Below are 19,879 nucleotides of genomic sequence, written 5' to 3' on the forward strand. Positions count from 1 at the left end.
GGATGCTCTGAATCTCTCCTACTTCTCCGCTGCTGCTTCAGTTTCCTATACACCTCACTTTTTAGTAAAAGTGTGTATTTTGCTGAGGTTTTTTGGTCTTTTTCCCCTAGGCTGCTTTGGCGTGGTACCTACGACGCCATCTTAACCGGAGGTCTCCTATACTCTCTTGTGGTCTCTCTCTTTCCCTCTCTCCCTCCCTCCCTCCTTTTCTCTCCCTCCCCTTCACTGCCTCTTTCTGCGAAAGAAGACAAGTAATAAAAACATGTAATATTACCTTACATTTATGAGCACCAATTTAGAGAAATCCATCATTTCCAAAGCATAAACTAACATGAAAGCAGCTGTGTTCACTGTCCTGCTTCAGTGAAGGAGAGGAGGGCGTGTCATCAAGGGTTAGCTATTTAACAATAAACCTCAGACCTGCCCCTGGCAGGTCTGCTAAGCTTTGGGGGAAAGCCAGCTGGCTTGCTTGGGAGTACTGCCAAATGCAGGAGAGAGGGCTGGTGGCAGCACGGGAGGTTCTTCTGCTGTAAGCGCCAGCGGCATTTAGTGTCACGGGGCCACAATCTCAGTTGCTAGATTTCCCAACCTATTCATACTGATTCAATATTCATATTTCCTCCTTTGTTTATAATTATACTTTAATGGTCTGGAACAGGTGAAACTCCAGCATACCACTATGGGACCCACTACTCCTCTGCAATGATTGTGGCCTCGTACCTGGTGAGGATGGAGCCTTTCACACAGATATTCTTGAGGTTGCAGGTAAAACTTCACATTCAGAATTTTACCATTCACTTACAATTGTCAAAATTACAAAATTACAAAAATTACAAAAATTTTATTACTTTGCCTTGCAAGTCGTCCTGTGTAGTGTTAGTAGTGACAAGAGGTCAATCAGGATTGAAGTGGAATTCTACTGTCCAAAATTATGGAATAAGCTAGAATTTTCTTAGAATCCACAAGTGTCATTGTCCTTTAGTTAAATAAACTGCAAATACTCTCTGTCCCAGGTATAGGGAATTCAGTCCTAACTGCTTGAATTCAATAAGTTATTTTTTGGTGTACTCTTTTTTATCATAACTTCCTCCACATTCCCCTTCATTTATTCAGCATACAGTTGTTGAATACCTACTATGTGCTAGGTACTATTCCAAGTGCTTGGAACAATAGTACATAAAGACAAGAGCTTTGTCCTATGGAGTTTGTAGATTTTAGATGAGAATGCCAGCAGAACAGAAGATATTAGTTAATTATAAAGTATTGTAGAGTGTGCTCAAATGTATCTGAAACATACTGATCAAGGAAGGGGGAGGTAAAGGATGGAACATGAGGGAGGGCAGGAAGCAGTTCAAAACACATAGTGCCCAAGGGAGATGAAGGGTCCTACAGATGTTTGAACAGAGGATGGAGCCCCCACTGTGCCCCAAAATAGGTGAGCGCCTGACATAGCTGAGGAGAACTGAGGAGGCTCTGTGTCCAAAACCAAGTTAAGAAGTGGGAGAGTTGCAAGGGATGGGGCCAAAAGTAGTAGAGTAGTAAGAAAGCAGAAAGGAGGCAGGCGTGGAAGGGCACAAAGTAGGGAAGGGGGTTAGAAAAAGAGGGTGTAAGAGAAAAAAAAAAGTTAGAAAAAGCCATAATGAGGGCTGGAAAGATGGCTCAGCTGTTAAAGCATTTGCCTGCAAAGCCAAAGGATACAGATTCGATTCCCCAGGACGCATGTAAGCTAGATGCACAAGGGGCACATGTGTCTGGAGTTCTTTTGCAGGGGCTGGAGGCCCTGGTGTGCCCATTTTCTCTGTCTCTCTTCTCCATCTTTCTGCTTGCAAATAGATAAATTAAATTTAAAAAAAGAAACATATCATAATGAAAGTTAATTCTTTCTATGCTACTAAAATCAAAATAGATAAATACTGAAAAGGCTCAAAAGTATGAGAGAAAGGAGGGGAGAGTTACTCAAAACTAAGTTCATGTTTCAGAACAACAACAAAAAACACTTTGTGGAACTAAAAAAAAAAAGAAAGAAAGAAAGAAAGAAAGGAAACAAGCTTGGTTTTTAGAGCAGGCCTTTGCAACCATTAATGGGCTTCAGCATTCCCTCACCATGAACACCAGGAGGCCCATTCTCTGTGTGCATTTAAAACGCAGCAGAGATTTAATGTGAGAAAGAGGCCACACATCCATGGAGAACGCCTCCCAGGCAAGAGGACTTTTTCTGTTGGAACTTATCAGCTGTACCTTTCTGATCCCCTTTCTTCTCAGTTCTCACCAGTGTGAAAATTTTTTTTTTTTTAAAGATTTTTTTATTTATTTATTTGAAAGTGACAGAGAGAGAAAGAGGCAGATAAAGAGTGAGAGAGAGAATGGGCACACCAGGGCTTCCAGCCACTGCAAATGAACACCAGACGCGAGCGCCCCCTTGTGCATCTGGCTAACGTGGGACCTGGGGAACCGAGCCTCGAACCGGGGTCCATAGGCTTCACAGGCAAGCACTTAACCGCTATGCCATCTCTCCAGCCACCAGTGTGAAAATTTGGTGGTCATGTTCAAACATATTTCTGTGCTGGATGATTTCCAGCTCCATGTGGCTTAATTAGAAACTTTTCTTAGCAGGGCATCATCAAGCTAGAGGACTCATACTTCTTACAGTATTGCTATCTCTAAAAACTAGTATGTTAAAAGTGCATTTTTGCAACCTTCATGTTTGTATTTCACTTTGATTATCAAAACACACACTGAGTATTCCAAAGACTTCTTTCTGTGATTATTTCAATTTGCACAAATTTAGTGTAGGATAGTGAGAAATTAAAATGTCACTGAAAATACTTGAGGTTTGCAAGTCCTTGACTTGGCTGATGCTGTGAAATGGGAGTAACTCCCTAACAGAGAGCTGCCTCCTCCTCCTGCCCGCAGGGTGGCCACTTCGACCTGGCCGACCGGATGTTCCACAGTGTACGTGAGGCCTGGTACTCTGCATCCAAGCACAACATGGCGGATGTAAAAGAACTTATCCCAGAATTTTTTTATTTACCAGAATTCTTGTTCAATTCCAACAACTTCGATTTAGGTAAGTAGAGCTACAATGCTTCCTAGGAATGTTAGCGAGGAAAAGAGCCATGAAATAAGTCACTCTCCTGAAGATTGTCTACATGTGACCCAGAAGCGATTTCCTTGTAATCTGACATGGTGTCATGAAATACAACAAGAAACCCAAGTTCATTCTCAAAGCAGCTGCTCTTAACCAAGTGTCTCAGAGACATTTAAAATTGACCCAGAGAAAAAGAAAAAAGAGAAAGAAAAAATAAAATTGACCCAGCTAGTACCTAATGGTCAGAATTTTGTTGCTTCTATGAAAACAGAAGTGTAATAAAAACTTATTTGAGCCAGGTGTGGTGGCACATGCCTTTAATCCCAGCACTTGGGAGGCAGAGGTAGGAGGATCACCATGAGTTTGAGGCCACCCTGAGACTACGTAGTTAATTCCAGGTCAGCCTGAGCCAGAGTGAGACCCTGCCGGGGGGGGGGGGGGGGGAACGGACTTATTTGAAAAATATCCCCATTGAAAACCCATTAATGGCCAACAGTGGTATATCCATATTTTTTGTTTGTTTTTTCAAGGTAGGGTCTCACTCTAGCCCAGGCTGGCCGTGAACTCACAACAATCCTCCTAACTTGTCTCCTGTTATTAAAGGTGTGTACCACCAAGCCTGCCTGGCTTATCCATATTTCTCTTGTATCATTTTAACCCTATACATTACCTTAGGCATTCTTCATTTATGTGCTAATGTTTTGTAATTAGAATTTCAAATAACTTTTAATTCACTTTTCAAATAACTTTTAATTCACTTTTCTTGTCCCAGTTAGCATCTTTTTTTTTTTTTCAAGAAAAAATTGTGCCAAATCAGCATTTGTTAAAAGGAGAATTTCGTCCATCGTGTTTTTTATACTATCTGGCAGAGGAAGAAGTTTTGATTTTGTTACAGTTTCTTGGAACAGAGTTTGCTGATCTGTCCTTTTGGGGGTTTCTTTGAAAGCATATCAAAATTTCATTGTTTTCACTTTATGATATTCCTTCCAGATACTGATCTCTTTTTTGCATACACTGTCTCAAACATTTTTTTTTTAACTGGTCCTGCCTCAAGTTTGTTTGTAGAAAAGGCACAAGACACCAGATCTCTGCAAATGGCCATGAGGAGCATGCCGGTCCACCTGTGAGTGGGTGGAGAGCTTTACTCTGGGGCTTACTAGGGCCTGGCACCTGTAGTTCCTGTGTGGCGAGGGAGACTCGCCTGCAGTGTTCAAATTAGACAGCCAGGTATGCTGGTGCACGCATGGAATCCCAGCAGCACCGAGGAGGCTGAGGCAGGGGAATCATCCTTTGAGGCCAGTCTGGGTATCAAGTGAAAAGAAGGAAGGAAGGGAGGAGGGGAGAGGGAGGAAGGAAGGAAAGAAAAGTTAAGCATAAAATTACCATATGACTCATTTCTGATAACATAGCTGGATGGAAAACAGGAATTTAGGCAAGTACATACGTAAGCAAGGTCACAGTGTCATCACACTATCATAATGTGCCTGCTTGCAAACAGCCTAGAGGCATCTCAGGGTATCAGAAGATGAACACTGATATCTCACTGTCCTTTTCAAGAGCATGCCCCACTGTCCACTTGACCACCCACTGGGGTTTGTGCCACCTCCCCATAGCACCAACCTGGGGACCACACACTTAACAGTTTGAGGTGTGTTCCATGTCTAATCTATATAGCAGTGGATGGTTTATGAGTTCATTCTTACCAAATACTCCAAACAGAGACAAGACACAAATCAAGGAGAGAGAACAGTGAGGGACTGGCTGATAAAATGCTTTGGGACTAGATGGAAATGCTAGTTATATAACTTGGTGAACTGGTAATTGTTCAGTTTAACTGTTAATTGTGTGAATTTCAGCTTGATAGGGAAAAAAAAAACAATTAAGCACTATTTCCTTCTCCACCAACAAAATAAAGTGTTGTCAAAGAAAGAGCACTTGGATTTTTTTCCTTGTTGGTTCTGGAGACTTCTTGTTCCTAGAGCCTTAAGTTTTCTGGAGGGGAGCTGCAAAATAAAAGAAGTAGACTGAGGGTTTTTTTGTCTACTGTATTGCTTTTCTATGTCTTTTTTAAATTGCAGATGATACTGAAACAAATAAGATTATATCACGTAAATATTCAGAGAGTGTAACAAAATCTTTAAAAAGTAGGTTATCTCTCAGGAAACCTGGGGATTGTTACCTTTTTCTTATTATCAAAAAAAGTAGGTCTAGTGGGGGAGAGGGAATTACCATGGGATATATATTTTTTTTACAGGTTTTATTTTTTAATTTTTATTTATTTATTTGAGAGCGACAGACACAGAGAGAAAGACAGATAAGGGGAGAGAGAGAGAATGGACGCGCCAGGGCTTCCAGCCTCTGCAAATGAACTCCAGACGCGTGCGCCCCCTTGTGCATCTGGCTAACGTGGGACCTGGGGAACTGAGCCTCGAACCGGGGTCCTTAGGCTTCACAGGCAAGCGCTTAACCGCTAAGCCATCTCTCCAGCCCGGGATATTTTTTTATAATCATGGAAAATGCTAATAAAAATTTTTAAAAATAAATAAGTAAATAAAAGTAGGTCTAGAGAGCATAAGGGAATTGGAGGAAAAGGAGGTGTATGTGGTGGCTCTGATGACTTCAGTCACATGGAAGCTTCTGATGGCATGAACACATGGTCTGCTCTGATCAGTTTCCTGATCTTCAATTCTGTCCCTTTGTATCATGGTGTAAGTCATCAAACCATGGTGAAGGCATGATGGCTTCCAGGAGAAATATTTTTATTGGAATTGGTCTTGTGCTGTAAAAGCTGGAACACAGCACTTCTCTGTGAAATAAATAATACAACTGTCTATGTAACCACCTGCTGCAAAGTTAGTCAACATTTAATAGTCGATTTTTACAATGCTTATCTGGCTTAACACCTGTGAGAATTTTAAATCTAAAATGACTTTTTGGAGCTTTTTTCTCAAAAAAAAAAAAGAAGAAGAAATTACAATCTCACTTATCATAGCAAATTATTTCTTTTCTTAAGGTAGGATTTTATTTTCTATCTCAGGATTACCTCTAATTCATGGTCGTCTTGTCTGTAACTCCTGAGTTGTTGGGACTACAGCCACGCACCACCATGCTCCACGCAACTGGTTTTGATAGTTTCAGGTTGTCTGGCTATGACTTAAAATAAGCTTATAGTGAATAAATGTTACTTAGATGCCCTGTTGCAAAATGATATTTTTGTTTCTGTCAGGTTGCCCTAGTCTTTCCAAATAATTTTTAAAGGATTCATGTATAGCAAAAAGTTATATTGTTTCAGATTTTCTTTTTAATGAAAATCATCACTGCAAGATACCTCTCAGTTCTAAAGAAATATGAGAAACCTCTTATAAAGCAGTTCTCACCAGGAGATGCCGAGCAGTAGCCTCACAGAATATCACTGAAAAAAAATAGTCCTGTGGCCAAGAACATTCCAGAAACCCTGGTGTCTGGGCTCCCTCCTACAGGACAGCGAGTTTATTAACATATCAAAATCGCTGAGGAATCTTGCAAGAAAAAAAAAAGTGTTTATCTTTTTAACTCAGCAATTCCTGAAGACACTTGAGTGTGCAGCCCTTGGTTTTGCTCAGCAGGTCTTTCTGGGGATTGCCCTAGAGCAGCATGGGGAACTCCAAGAATAGATGGCCTCAGAGAGAACCTAGCATGCCGAAGCTCTGATAATCAGTCTAGCACGCCCCTTCTGACACTTGACGTGAAGTTCAGATGTATTGCATTGCTTCTTTCTGATGTGTCCTATCGTGCAGGCTGTAAACAGAATGGCACCAAGCTCGGAGATGTCATCCTTCCACCCTGGGCTAAAGGAGACCCTCGCGAGTTCATCCGCGTCCACCGCGAGGTATAATGGGAACGTTGGCTATCATTGGTCAGTGCCCACAGCACAAAGACAGGGCCTGGAGCTATGTGCCACCATTTGTTTAAACTACTAATATTGTTTGATGATTTTTAGTTATTTTACTTCCTGTTGGCCACTAGCCAAGCTTCTTTTGCTTCGTGAACAAGTAATGGAAGCCAGCCAGCTAACCTGTGTTCTGGAATTGCAGGCTTTGGAGTGTGATTACGTGAGTGCACACCTGCACGAGTGGATCGACCTAATATTTGGCTATAAGCAACAGGGCCCTGCTGCCGTGGAAGCTGTCAATGTCTTCCATCACCTTTTTTATGAGGGTCAAGTGGACATCTACAACATAAATGACCCACTAAAGGAGACAGCCACCATCGGCTTCATTAATAACTTTGGTCAGATCCCTAAGCAGGTATGAAAGTGGTTTTCCTTATTACTGTACACTGTTAGACACTGTTCTGTAAGACTTCTTCAGAGGGCAGGGGACTATGCAGTAGCTAAATTTTAATTTAGACTCAGATAATAAAACAACCATAATTAGATGTCAGGATTCTTGCTTTCCCTTCACATTTATGGTCCACATAGGTAGAAATTTGGTTGTGTGGAGGGAGTTTTTGTTCAGAGTAGAGCAAGGCATGTATATATGTTTACTAGGGAGCTAGAGAGTCCAGAGAGGGTCTTCATCCTGATACCAGGCCAAAGCCAGTGAGACAAGGAAATGACGTGGTTATGGTTAACTTTGAAATGTTCATTCTAGCTTGCATCTCAGCCCCTCTCTTCCTTCCTGTCTTCCACACACATACATTATTAATCATTGCAGGGGAGCTAAGATGGGAAGGAAAGAGTGTTTAGGGACGGCACACAGTTTGGGAGCAGGCTGTGGCCGTCTGGGTCTCTTTATCAACATCAGTAAGAAGAGGGCTTTTACTGTGAGGATACGTAGGGTAGGAGAGCCTGGAACAGGTTGTGTAGCTGCTTCCCACCATCTGGATCCAGGAGAGGAAGATACGAGCCAGGCCCCTCAGACTGCAGAACTCTTTGTCAGGTTTCCAGTGGGGCAGAGCCTCTTTGCTCATCCCCATGGTACAGGGCACAGGAGTGCAGGAAGCATCCAGAATGGCCCAGAACATGGAAAGAGCATCCAGGTGGGCTGCTCACAGTACCTGCTGTGCTGAGCCCTTGAGGCTTCACACTTGGGACCCAGCTCTCCTCTCTGGTACTGCCTCTCCTGTACACCTGTAGCTCTTGGAAGTCCTTTTTTGTAGGTTAGCCAGTTTTGAGGTTTCTGGTGTTAAAACTGGGAACACATGGGGAAATGACCAGCCTTTGCATGTGAAAAAGCCATGGTAGACCAGCATCCAATGCAGGGCTGTGTTCACCACACAGTCTGACTCCCTGCCCCCGCCAACAAAGGAAATTAGTTTTAGAGCAGAGTGCTGTTAAAAAATGATGAGCAGGTAGAGAATTTTGCTTGGTGCTTTATATTTAGCTAAACCTTTTCCTGAGTAAGGGGCAGGAGCCCTAAGGGAAATGAATATGCTGCACAAGCATCAAGACCATTGCAGGATTTTTTTCTACTTTGGAGTAAGAAGCCAGCCAGCTAGGAGATATAGTCTGGATGCAAGTGTATATCTAGGAGATTCCATTAATCAGTAGAAAAAACTTGTGAGTAAAAACTTTCCTTGACTTCTTTCATGTTCTCTGGCTGCTGTATCTACATAACTTTATATACCAGTGGCATGGCACCATGCACTATAGTATGCCTTCATATAACAAGTCTCCAATAAATGTTTATTCATTAGTGTGCTTTACAGGTGTTTCTTCTTATTTATAGAACATGACAGAACCCTGACCCAAGTCCCTACACATGTTGAAAATAAGAACAAACCCTTAGAAGGCCTGGGAGCCTGAACCTGTCTTCCTCTATGCCATTTGTTTATCTCATTTGTCTCTCTTGTGAACCCTGCCCCTTCTTACCATGGTATGAGTTCTCTGGCAATCTTCTTAGCTTCTTTGAATTTCTTTTCTCAAATGCAAAATGCAGATTATGTAGCTTCCAGTAAATTAGTAGCGCCTAGAAGACACCCAAATACTATTGCTAAATCACATTAAGAATGGCCACACAGAAGCCAGAGATAATCCAGTTAGAAAGCTTGCCTGTGTTCAATAGCATGAAGTAGAATCAGGCCCTAAGGAATTAAACTTTTAAACATCACTGGAAAAATCAGTGTCAGTCAACTTGAAATTTGAGTAGATTAATTTTTTTTTCCCAGAAAGTTAATTCATCTTAGCATTGAACATGATTTCAATCCCAGCTTTGGTATCATAATCCTATCCTTACCTACTGTGGTAAATTCTTACAATCTTCTTAACCTCATTGAATTTGTTTCCTCAAATGCAACATGGTGAAAACACAGTACTAATATTATTGTCAGGCTTAAGTGAAATAAGAACATCTAAAGTACCAGCATACTTGTACTTGGCATACACTGCAGTCAATGTTCTCTTCATTCTAATATATACCGTCCTCTTTTGTACCAGTTATTCAAAAAACCTCATCCACCAAAGCGAGTGAGAAGCCGACTCAATGGCGACAATGCAGGAATCTCTGTCCCTCCAGGTTCCACAAGTGACAAGATCTTCTTCCATCACCTAGACAACCTGAGGCCTTCTCTAACACCTGTCAAAGGTACAGTGCTGCGAAATAAACTTTTGGCTCAAGACTTGATGACATCATTTAGTGACCCTAGTTTAAGGGTGACAGATTTGGTCTTTAGCAGTGAATCTGTACTGAGCATTACATAGTCTTTGTGAATATATGTTAGTGTTTAGTTACCCTGTTTCTTTTTACCTTTTTTATTTTGCATCAGAGAAAAACAAGCCCCCCCCCCTTACTTAGTCAAAACTCTAGACTACCAACCATGTAGAAAATAAATCTGAAGCCGGTAGTGGTGGCGCACGCCTTTAATTCCAGCACTCGGGAGGCAGAGGTAGGAGGATCCCTGTGAGTTCGAGGCCACCCTGAGACTCCATAGTGAATTCCAGGTCAGCCTGGGTTAGAGTGAGACCCTACCTTGAAAAAGAAAAAACAAACAAACAAACGAAAATAAATCTGTCTTTATTTTTCACCATTATTTACATATTCTTTGTATCAGAAATAGCAGTAAAGGTATTGTATTTTCACTTATTATTTACTTGCAAACAGGAGAGAGAGAGAGAGAGAACGGGCATGCTAGAGCTTCTTGCCACTTCAAACAAACACGATTTGCCACTTTGTGCATCTGGCTTTATGTGGTACTGGGAGATCAAACTTGGGTCATCAGGCTTTGCAAGCAAGTGCCTTTAACTGTTGAGCCATCTCTCTAGTCCCAGGAGTATTGTGTTTCTTTTCTTTTTTAATATTTTATTTTTATTTATTTATTTGAGGAGGGAGAAAGAGGCAGAAAGAAAGAGAGAGAGAATGGGCCAGCCAGGGCCTCCAGCTGTTGCAGAGTAACTCCAGGTGCATGCACCACCTTGTGCATCTGGCTTTATGTGGGTCCTGGGGAATCAAACATGGGTCCTTTGACTTTGCAGGCAAGTGCCTTAACTGCTAAACCATCTCTCCAGAGAGTCAGGTATTGTATTTTTAATGTGAAAACTGAAAGGCAATTATCTTTTATCTAATGGTATTATGAATTATCTACAAGCATTTTTTCAGGTAGAAATCTTTCCTTTAGAATGAAGAAAGGTTGAGTGTTGACATTGTCTCTGTAAAACTGAAGAACTGGAGTCTCACAATCTGAGTAGCTTGACCAGCTGCATTCCGTTACCCAGAGTGTTCTGTGTCATCCCTTCACTGCCTCACAGCTAGATGTTCTAGGGTTCTTTTGTGTGAACCAGAGAGTCTGCTTCTCCAACTCACCATAGCCTTCCATCTGGAAGTCTAACGGATGGCTCCAGCTTGTAGGATTCTGAGGATGCGGACCAGTATGGTTTGATGCTCTGTGTCCCTTAGTGTTCTGAGTAGCCTAGCTGCCTGCTGCGCAGCCGTAGGGAAGCCTGACTTCCAAGAGTGTCTAGAACAAGGCAAACTGGGTTCAGGTCTCATGCACAGGTTTAGCTCTAAGCTATCCTTCTGAGATCATTTGGTCTTAAGTACCAGCCTGCTTGATGTGTGTGAGCTTGAGATCATAAGTATAATCTTCTAAGGGATGACTTGTTTCCTTATAGAACTCAAGGAGCCTGTGGGGCAGATAGTGTGCACGGATAAAGGCATTCTTGCAGTAGAACAGAACAAGGTCCTTATCCCACCCACCTGGAACAAAACCTTCGCTTGGGGCTCTGCGGACCTCAGCTGCAGACTGGGAACCTACGAGTCAGACAAGGTTTGAGTGGCTTCCTCCTTGCTTAATCTTGCCCTTTCCTGCTATAGACAGCCTGGTTCACGGGGCTGGGGAAAGCACAATCCAATCTATACCTCCAAAAGCAAGAAGAAAGAGAGCTTCTCTGCCTCAGATCAGATTGCGGGAGCTGCGGAGAAGACTTGTTGCCCCAGTATTCTCTTAAGACATGCTAGCCAGCACGGTGCTCACCATTTCTTCCAAGCAGAATAGTTTCCCATTTGGCAAGGCACTAGCTGGCCAAATTGTCATTATAATACTGTAAAATTTCTGGCTGGACCCTTGCTAGTCCCATCTCCCAAGAGTCACAGCTGCTGCTGTGTCTTAGAGGACCACATCAGTGAGCCTCTGCAGCGCTTACCCTCTGCTGGGCCCTCCCAGGTACATGATGCAGGGAATGGGCACAGCCTGCTCGGTTGTCCAGAGCACAGTTCTCTAGGTAAGGTGCACTTAAACAGCACATGATTCTCTTTTATTGTCCCATTGACTACACAGACACCCTGCTCACCAGCTCACATACAGAATTACACATTATTTTCCCAGACTGGAGAAAACAGACTGTTAGAAGCACAGTCCTTTTTCATTTGGGTTGTTAACAGCCTCTGCGCTTAGGGAGGTCTCGGGGATGTTGAGGGAGAGCTTCAGGAGAAATGTCACCGAACCAAACCTTGCCCAGAATGCAGGCAGTGCTCGCCAGGGAGGTGACTCCAGGAAGGGCCTTCTCCTCCTCCAGCCCTGCTCCTTGCATGGTGGAAGTCTGCAACGCTTGGCAGCAAATCTGTCTTGAATCTTTTCTGTCCCACAGGCAGTGACTGTTTATGAATGTCTGTCTGAGTGGGGCCAGATTCTCTGCGCAATCTGCCCCAGCCCCAAGCTGGTCATCACCGGTGGAGCGAGCACAGTGGTGTGCGTGTGGGAGATGGGCACCTCAAAGGAAAAGGCAAAGACCCTCACGCTCAAACAGGTAATGGTGCAGCAGTGGAAACGATGCCTGTCTTCTCTCCCAGCTGTCTGCTCCAAAGAAACTACAATGCTTCCCTAATTCTGAGATACTGCAAACATAGACACAACCTGAACTTATAGTTTGGGTTTTTGTTGTTGGTTGATTTTTGCCCTTTTTTTTTTTTTAATTTTTTTTTGTTCATTTATTTATTTATTTATTTGAGAGCGACAGACACAGAGAGAAAGACAGATAGAGGGAGAGAGAGAGAATGGGCGCGCCAGGGCTTCCAGCCTCTGCAAACGAACTCCAGACGCGTGCGCCCCCTTGTGCATCTGGCTAACGTGGGACCTGGGGAACCGAGCCTCGAACCGGGGTCCTTAGGCTTCACAGGCAAGCGCTTAACCGCTAAGCCATCTCTCCAGCCCCCCTTTTTTTTTGACATAGCATTTCACTTTGTAGCCCAGGCTGGCTTCAAATTCATGATCTTCTTTTCTCATTCAACCTTTTGTGTTACATGTATATGCTACCTTGCTTGGCTCCACATATGTTCTTTTGTTAGAAATGCATTTTTTAAAGTAAATAAATCAGACACTTTCTGTTTCTTAAAAAGAACCACCTTTTAAAACGTTAAGGAAGTTGTCTTTAGGTTGTATATTTCAATGTATTTAAGTAACGTAAATGTTTCTTAGATAATATATGTGCATTGAGTTTTTTAAAAGTCAAATTAATTTGATATTGATTCTTATGAATTTGCCCTGAGAATAAGTTAAAGTCCATCCAGGTGGTTCTCCAGGTCTTTGTTTTTTTTTTTTTAATTTTTTTTTTCCAAGGTAGGATTTTACTCTAGCCCAGGCTGACCTGGAATTAACTATATAGTCTCAGGGGGCTTGAACTCACAGTGATACTCCTACCTCTGCCTCCCGAGTGCTGGAATTAAAGGCATGTGCTACCATGCCCAGCTCAAGTCTTCTTTTTAATTGAGAAATTTTAATAGGTGAGCATGCTCTAATTTGATCATAGTCTAATCATCTTTTCTTTTTGTCTCTTTCCACAACCCCTATTCTACTGAACATCCTATTCTTTCCAAGTAATCCCTCTTCTATGCTGATGTCTCATTCCTGTGTGTGTGTGTGTTTCCACCTTGCTCATCTGTATCAAAATGCTGAAGAGCTCAATATTGTGCATACCTTATGGTTGTAGTGACCTCCACTGCGAGGTCATGAAGGCACTGCATGTCCAGAGGATTATATCCCCACATTACTCCTCCCCATCTTCCAGCACTTACATTCTTTCCACACCCTCTTATTTGTTTGTTTATTTATTTATTTATTTATGGGAGGCAAATAGAAAATGGGTGTGCCAGGGCCTCCAGTCACTGCAAATGAGCTCCAGACTCTGGTGCCATCTTGTGCATCTGGCTTATGTGAGTACTGGGGAATTGAACCTGAGTCCTATGGCTTTACAGGCAAGTGTCTTAACCACTAAGCCATCTCTCCAGCCCCACTCCCTCTTTAATAATGTTCCCTAAGCTTAGACAGTATACTAAAGATGTCTCTTATTTAGTGCTTAGCTCTCAGCAGCCTCTTATTTTCAACACCTTGATAAAGTTTGAGTCTCCTCAGTCTGCTTTCATCTCCAAAGGGGAGCTTCTCTGGCCAGTGGTTGAGTCTGTCTTCTTTGACATATTCTTAAGAATGTTTCAGACTCATTACATTCAGTAAGCCCCTAGTGACTTACTTAACAAATATTTTTTACCAACTACTCTGTATCTATTATTTTTACTTCTTAAAACTAGAAGTCTTTTGTGTAATTAGGCCATTTGTAAAACTTTTTTTCAATATTTTATTTATTTACTTATGTGAGAGAAAGGGAGAGCAAGAAGAGAATGGGCAAATGGGCACAGCAGGACCTCCAGGCACTGCAAACGAAATCCAGATGTATGTGCTGCCTTGTATGTGGGTACTGGGGAATCAAACTCAGGTCCTTAGGTTTTGTAGGCAAGCACTTTAACCATTGAGCTGAGCCATGTTTTGTGATTATTTATTATAAGTTTTATTTATTTCTTTATTTATTTTTGTTGAGGTAGGGTCTTGCTCTAGCCAAGCTGACCTGGGATTCACTATGTATTCTCAAGGTAGGCCTGAAACTCAGGGAGATCCTCCTACCTCTGCCTCCCAAGTGCTGGTATTAAAGATGTGTGTCACCATGCCCAGCTATTATAAGATGTTTTTATAATAAAGAGTATACATCTGTGTTTTATGATGCAAATTTAAAAAGCAGTGTAATATCTCATTTATTAAACACTTAAGTTTGGGAATTTATGAGTATTTTAAAAACTTGAACACCAATCTTAATTCCACAAGGTAGTTGTTATTAATACCTGAAAGAATGCACACTTTAGAATTGAAGACATGTCCAAAGTCACCCTTGTGGTACAGCCAGCATCTCAGTTCAGTTCTCACTTCAAGGCAATTTTAAAGCTCAAATCATACAAATAGTACAGTGGCAAATGCCCATGGAGAAGCCCATACTCAGTGCGTAGAACTCCCAACAGTAATCTGGGTCATTTTCTTGAGAATCTTATCACCCATCACCAGCTCCCAGGATCCTGGTATTCATATTGCTGTCAGGGAGGAGAACGTCTTCCTTCAGCTTGGGGCCCAGCGGCAGAGTTGCTCCCACCACAACCACACAACCACAGTAGCAGGACTGCAACATCGATGACGTATCAGAGCCACTCTCCCTTGTCTTTCAGGACCATGCACCTCACCATATGGTTCTCACCATCTGTATATTTTTATTAATGTGTAATAATTGTGTGTAGTTTATACAACTTTTGTGGAGGTGTTTGTTTGTTTCTTTGTTTGTTTTGAAGTAGGGTCTCATTTTAGCCCAGCTGACCTCAAACTCATTCTCTAGTCCCAGGCTGGCCTTGAACTCGCAGAGATCCTCCTACCTCTGCCTCCCAAGTGCTGGGATTAAAAGTGTGCAACACCACACCCAACCTAGTTTGTATAATTTTTGTATGTGTGTGTATGTAGGGGGCATGGTTCAAGACAGGGTCTCCCTGTAGCCCAAGTTGAAGTTTGTACAGTTCTTTTATTTATATATTTATTTATTTATTTTTATTTTTGGTTTTTCGAGGTAGGGTCTCACTCTGGTCCAGGCTGACCTGGAATTCACTATGTAGTCTCAGGGTGGCCCTGAACTCATGGCGATCCTCCTACCTCTGCCTCCCAAGTGCTGGGATTAAAGGCGTGCACTACCATGCCTGGCTGTACAGTTATTTTTAAATGTTTTATTTATTTACTTATTTGAGAGAAGGAGGGAGAGAGAAAGAGAGAGAGGCAAATAGAGAATGTGCATGCCAGGGATTCTAGCCACTGCATACATATGCCAGGTGCATGCACCACCTTGTACAATTGGCTTTACATAGGTACTGGGAAATCAAACCTGGGTCCTTTGGGTTTGCCAGCAAGTGCCTTAACCACTAAGTCATCTCTCCAGCCCTGTACAGTTTTTAATTCACTGAGGTTGTCAGACAAAACAAGAATTTGTGACAAAAACAGTAGATGCAGAGTGGAAGCTATGTATTATGGGGCCATAATACATAATACAGTGTCCACCCTGTGAGGATTGGTAAGTGAGCGTCTGCAGTGTCCATCCTGTGAGGATTGGTTAAGTGAGCGTCTGCAGTGTCCACCTTGTGAGGATTGGTTAAGTGAGCGTCTGCAGTGTCCACCTTGTGAGGATTGGTTAAGTGAGCATCTGCAGTGCCCACCCTGTGAGGATTGGTTAAGTAGCATCTGCTTGAAAGGTATGAAGAAATCACAGCTGGCTGGCAGGTGCCATACCCTCTTCCTCTGAAGGTCCTGGCCACCATTTTCTTCCCACTGGGAAGGAAGAATGAGAATGGAGAGAAGAAACTCCAGAGCATCTAGACTACCTTCCCCCATACTCACACCCACCTTCCCTGTGTACCACTCCCCATAGCGAGCCTCTCTTCTCCTGATGCATCAAAAAGCCCTCATCACTCAGGTGCCCTGCCTTGTGATTGGCATGACGTGGTATTGTTCTCACCTATAGGCTTTACTGGGCCACACCGACACTGTCACCTGTGCCACCGCATCACTAGCCTACCACATAATCGTCAGTGGGTCCCGGGACCGAACCTGCATCATATGGGATTTGAACAAACTGTCATTTCTAACCCAGCTTCGAGGCCACCGAGCTCCAGTTTCTGCTCTTTGTATCAATGAACTAACAGTAAGTATTATGGTTAGGAAACATGCTGGCCCAGCTAAACAAAACACGGCTCTGTTTTCTTCACATTCTGTAGGAGTCACTACATTTTGCTTGATTATGTGTGGTTTGAAAAGCAAGTGAATATTCATATTTATAATCCAGATAATCTAGACAGCAGGTCTGAGTTCTTGTTAGATTTGTTTGTTTGTCTTGCTGTAGCTCAGACTGACATGGATCTCTTTCTGTAGTCTCAGGCTGGCCTTGAGTTCACAGCAGGCCTCCTCCCTCTGCCTCTTGAGTGTTGGGATAAAAGGTGTATACCACCATGCCCTGCACTAGAATACTTTTCTAAAAATAAGGAATTTGTGGGAGTTAAGAATGTTAAAATTTTGGGCTGGAGAGATGGCTTAGTGGTTAAGCGCTTGCCTGTGAAGCCTAAGGACCCTGGTTCAAGGCTCCATTCTCCAGGACCCACATTAGCCAGATGCACAAGGAGGCGCACACATCTGGAGTTCGTTTGCAGTGGCTGGAAGCCCTGGCGCGTCCATTCTCTCTTTCTCTCTTGCTGTTTCTCTCTCTCTGTCTGTCGCTCTCAAATAAATAAGAATAAACAAAAATAAATATTTAATAAGAATGTTAAAATTTTGTTGAAAATTTTAATGAAATTACTCAAATGGTTTTCTTATTCTTTAACATCAAAAATGTTAACAACTGAGTGTACAAAACAAGAGAAAATAATTACTAAGTTATATATTTAGAACATATCCCAATTAGTTAAAAAAATAGTATCTTCAGGCCAGGCATGGTATCGCATGCCTTTAATCTCAGTGCTCAGGAGGCTGAGGTAGGAGGATCGCCATGAGTTGAAGTCTACCCTGATACTGCAGACTGAATTCCAGGTCGGCCTGTGCTAGAGTGAGACCCTACCTCAAAAAAACAACAAAAAAATAGTAATTTCACATACAGATAAATTAAAAAATTCATAATAAATAGGATGCCTTGACCTAAGAGTTCCAACCCTCAGACCAAGGCCCCTGAGATGACTCAGAGGGAGATTCATTGTTATCGTGGCGTGGTCAGCAGGGGAAACTCACAGGTATATTCGCAGAGACTGAAACCGCACATGTGACACTGGTGTGCTGTTGGTGCTCCCCCATCTGCAATCCTAAAAATGGGGTCACACCCCACCTCATGCCCTCCTAGCTGTGCATCCACATCACCATAAGCAAATGCCTAACAGAGCGGCTGGAGGGCAAAGGACTTATTTGAAGTGGGCACAGCCCATCATGGTGAAAAGATAATGGTGGCTAAATCAGGTCACTCTTTGCCTGCTGGAGTGAGTGTGAAGCAGCTGGTCACGTCATGGCTGCAACTAACAGGAAGTAAAAGCCGTCTGTCAATGTGGATGTAGGGCCAGGCTATATACCCCTCAACGGCTCATCCGCCAGTCATGGTTCCTGTCCAAAAGGTTCCACAACCTCCACAAAGAATGCCACCACTTGGGTGCCAGGTGATCCAACACAGGACCTGCACCTGAAAGGTTTAAGATGTTTTACGAACACCACTTGTGTTGGTCCTACAAATGTGTATACCTGAGTCTCTTTCTAGAAATTGGGTACAACAGCACTGCTCCATCCCACCAAAGTTGCTGAGTCAAAATGCTGGCACCCGTGATTGAAAGTACTGTGTTTTTGTGTTTGTACTGAAATAGTGAGAATTCTATTTATAGTCAGTTATTTGAGTGACATACACCCACTGGATTGCTGCAATTGCCGTAAACACTACAGCTGGCCTTGGTTTTTTTTCTTTGTAAAATGCTTTGGTAATGTCTCATGAAGAGATTTCTATTTCTTTTAGGAAAGTGATCAGCTTTCCTTTGGTTTACATGAAGTTCTCTTCATATTCCTCATTCTTTTCTGATGGCTCAGCCCTTACAAGCAAAGCACTGGCTCTGATGAACTCTTAGTTGCTGTCTCCTGGAATTGTGGAAGGAAGTCTTGCCAAGTGCAGATTAGAGTAGCCATTCCGGTCTCTTAGAGAGACTCAGGCCTTTATTAAAACTAACCTGGTGATGCTCAGAATCAGTTCTATGACCAGTAGCATGGTAGGCATAACAACACTGTGCTGAAGTTTTGATTTAGTCCTTGATATTTTGGTGGAGAGCTGTGGGGAAGGGACAAGGACACTAGTCAGATGGGTGCAGGCTAGGCTGTCCAAGCCTCCTGCTTTTGATTCCAGTGCTTCTCCTGAGCCTTCTGACCATGGGAACTTCACCTGGTCTTTTCCATGGACAGCACCCAGCAGGCCATGCTTACAAGTGAGAAAGGCAACACAGTACAGCTGAGAAGTTTGAGGGCTACAGAATGCTGGAGTTCAGCAAGTTGCTTAGCCCCTTTGCCCTTCACTTTTTTCTTCTAAGACAGGATTAGTGACAGATAACTTTAGGGTCACTGTCAGGATTGGTTAAGTGAGCGTCTGCAGTGTCCACCCTGTGAGGATTGGTTAAGTGAGCGTCTGCAGTGTCCACCCTGTGAGGATTGGTTAAGTGAGCGTCTGCAGTGTCCATCCTGTGAGGATAGGTTAAGTGAGTGTCTGCAGTGTCCACTCTGTGAGGATTGGTTAAGTGAGCGTCTGCCGTGTCCATCCAGTGAGGATTGGTTAATGAGCGTCCGCATTGTCCATCCTGTGAGGATTGGTTAAGTGAGCATCTGCAGTGTCCACCCTGTGAGGATTGGTTAAGTGAGCATCTGCAGTGTCCACCCTGTGAGGATTGGTTAAGTGAGCGTCTGCAGTGTCCATCCTTTGAGGATTGGTTAATGAGCGTCTGCATTGTCCACCCTGTGAGGATTGGTTAAGTGAGCGTCTGCAGTGTCCACCCTGTGAGGATTGGTTAAGTGAGCATCTGCATTGTCCACCCTGTGAGGATTGGTTAAGTGAACGTCTGCAGTGTCCACCCTGTGAGTATTGGTTAAGTGAGCGTCTGCAGTGTCCACCCTGTGAGGACTGGTTAAGTGAGCGTCTGCAGTGTCCCTCCTGTGAGGATTGGTTAAGTGAGCGTCTGCAGTGTCCACCCTGTGAGGATTGGTTAAGTGAGCGTCTGCAGTGTCCCTCCTGTGAGGACTGGTTAAGTGAGTGTCTGCAGTGTCCTCCCTGTGAGGATTGGTTAATGAGCGTCTGCAGTGTCCATCCTGTGAGGATTGGTTAATGAGCGTCTGCACTGTCCATCCCTATAAAGCACACACTGTGCAGGAACCGGTTTTGTTCTCAGCAGAGTGGGTACAGTTCAGCCTGTTAGGTTTTAAGAAAAAGCCTGCCCTTTTCTCGTCCCTGGAACTCTCGACAATGTG

At 43.1% G+C, this 19,879-nt stretch overlaps 1 protein-coding gene across 6 annotated transcripts in view; it reads left to right on the forward strand.

The window, feature by feature from the left end:
* Window positions 1-19,879, forward strand: part of Wdfy3 (WD repeat and FYVE domain containing 3) — a 250,165-nt gene that overhangs the window by 220,793 nt on the left and 9,493 nt on the right. For all 6 annotated transcript variants that reach the window (XM_004661584.2, XM_004661585.2, XM_045143336.1 and 3 more), the window contains 8 exons: window positions 659-765; window positions 2,914-3,067; window positions 6,865-6,956; window positions 7,162-7,374; window positions 9,504-9,651; window positions 11,175-11,329; window positions 12,150-12,308; window positions 16,374-16,553. In XM_004661584.2, coding sequence (XP_004661641.2) covers window positions 659-765; window positions 2,914-3,067; window positions 6,865-6,956; window positions 7,162-7,374; window positions 9,504-9,651; window positions 11,175-11,329; window positions 12,150-12,308; window positions 16,374-16,553 — 1,208 coding nt within the window. The remainder of the gene's footprint in view (window positions 1-658; window positions 766-2,913; window positions 3,068-6,864; window positions 6,957-7,161; window positions 7,375-9,503; window positions 9,652-11,174; window positions 11,330-12,149; window positions 12,309-16,373; window positions 16,554-19,879) is intronic.

The sequence above is a fragment of the Jaculus jaculus genome, chromosome 2 (genome assembly GCF_020740685.1).
Source record: "Jaculus jaculus isolate mJacJac1 chromosome 2, mJacJac1.mat.Y.cur, whole genome shotgun sequence".
Lineage (NCBI taxonomy): Eukaryota > Metazoa > Chordata > Mammalia > Rodentia > Dipodidae > Jaculus > Jaculus jaculus.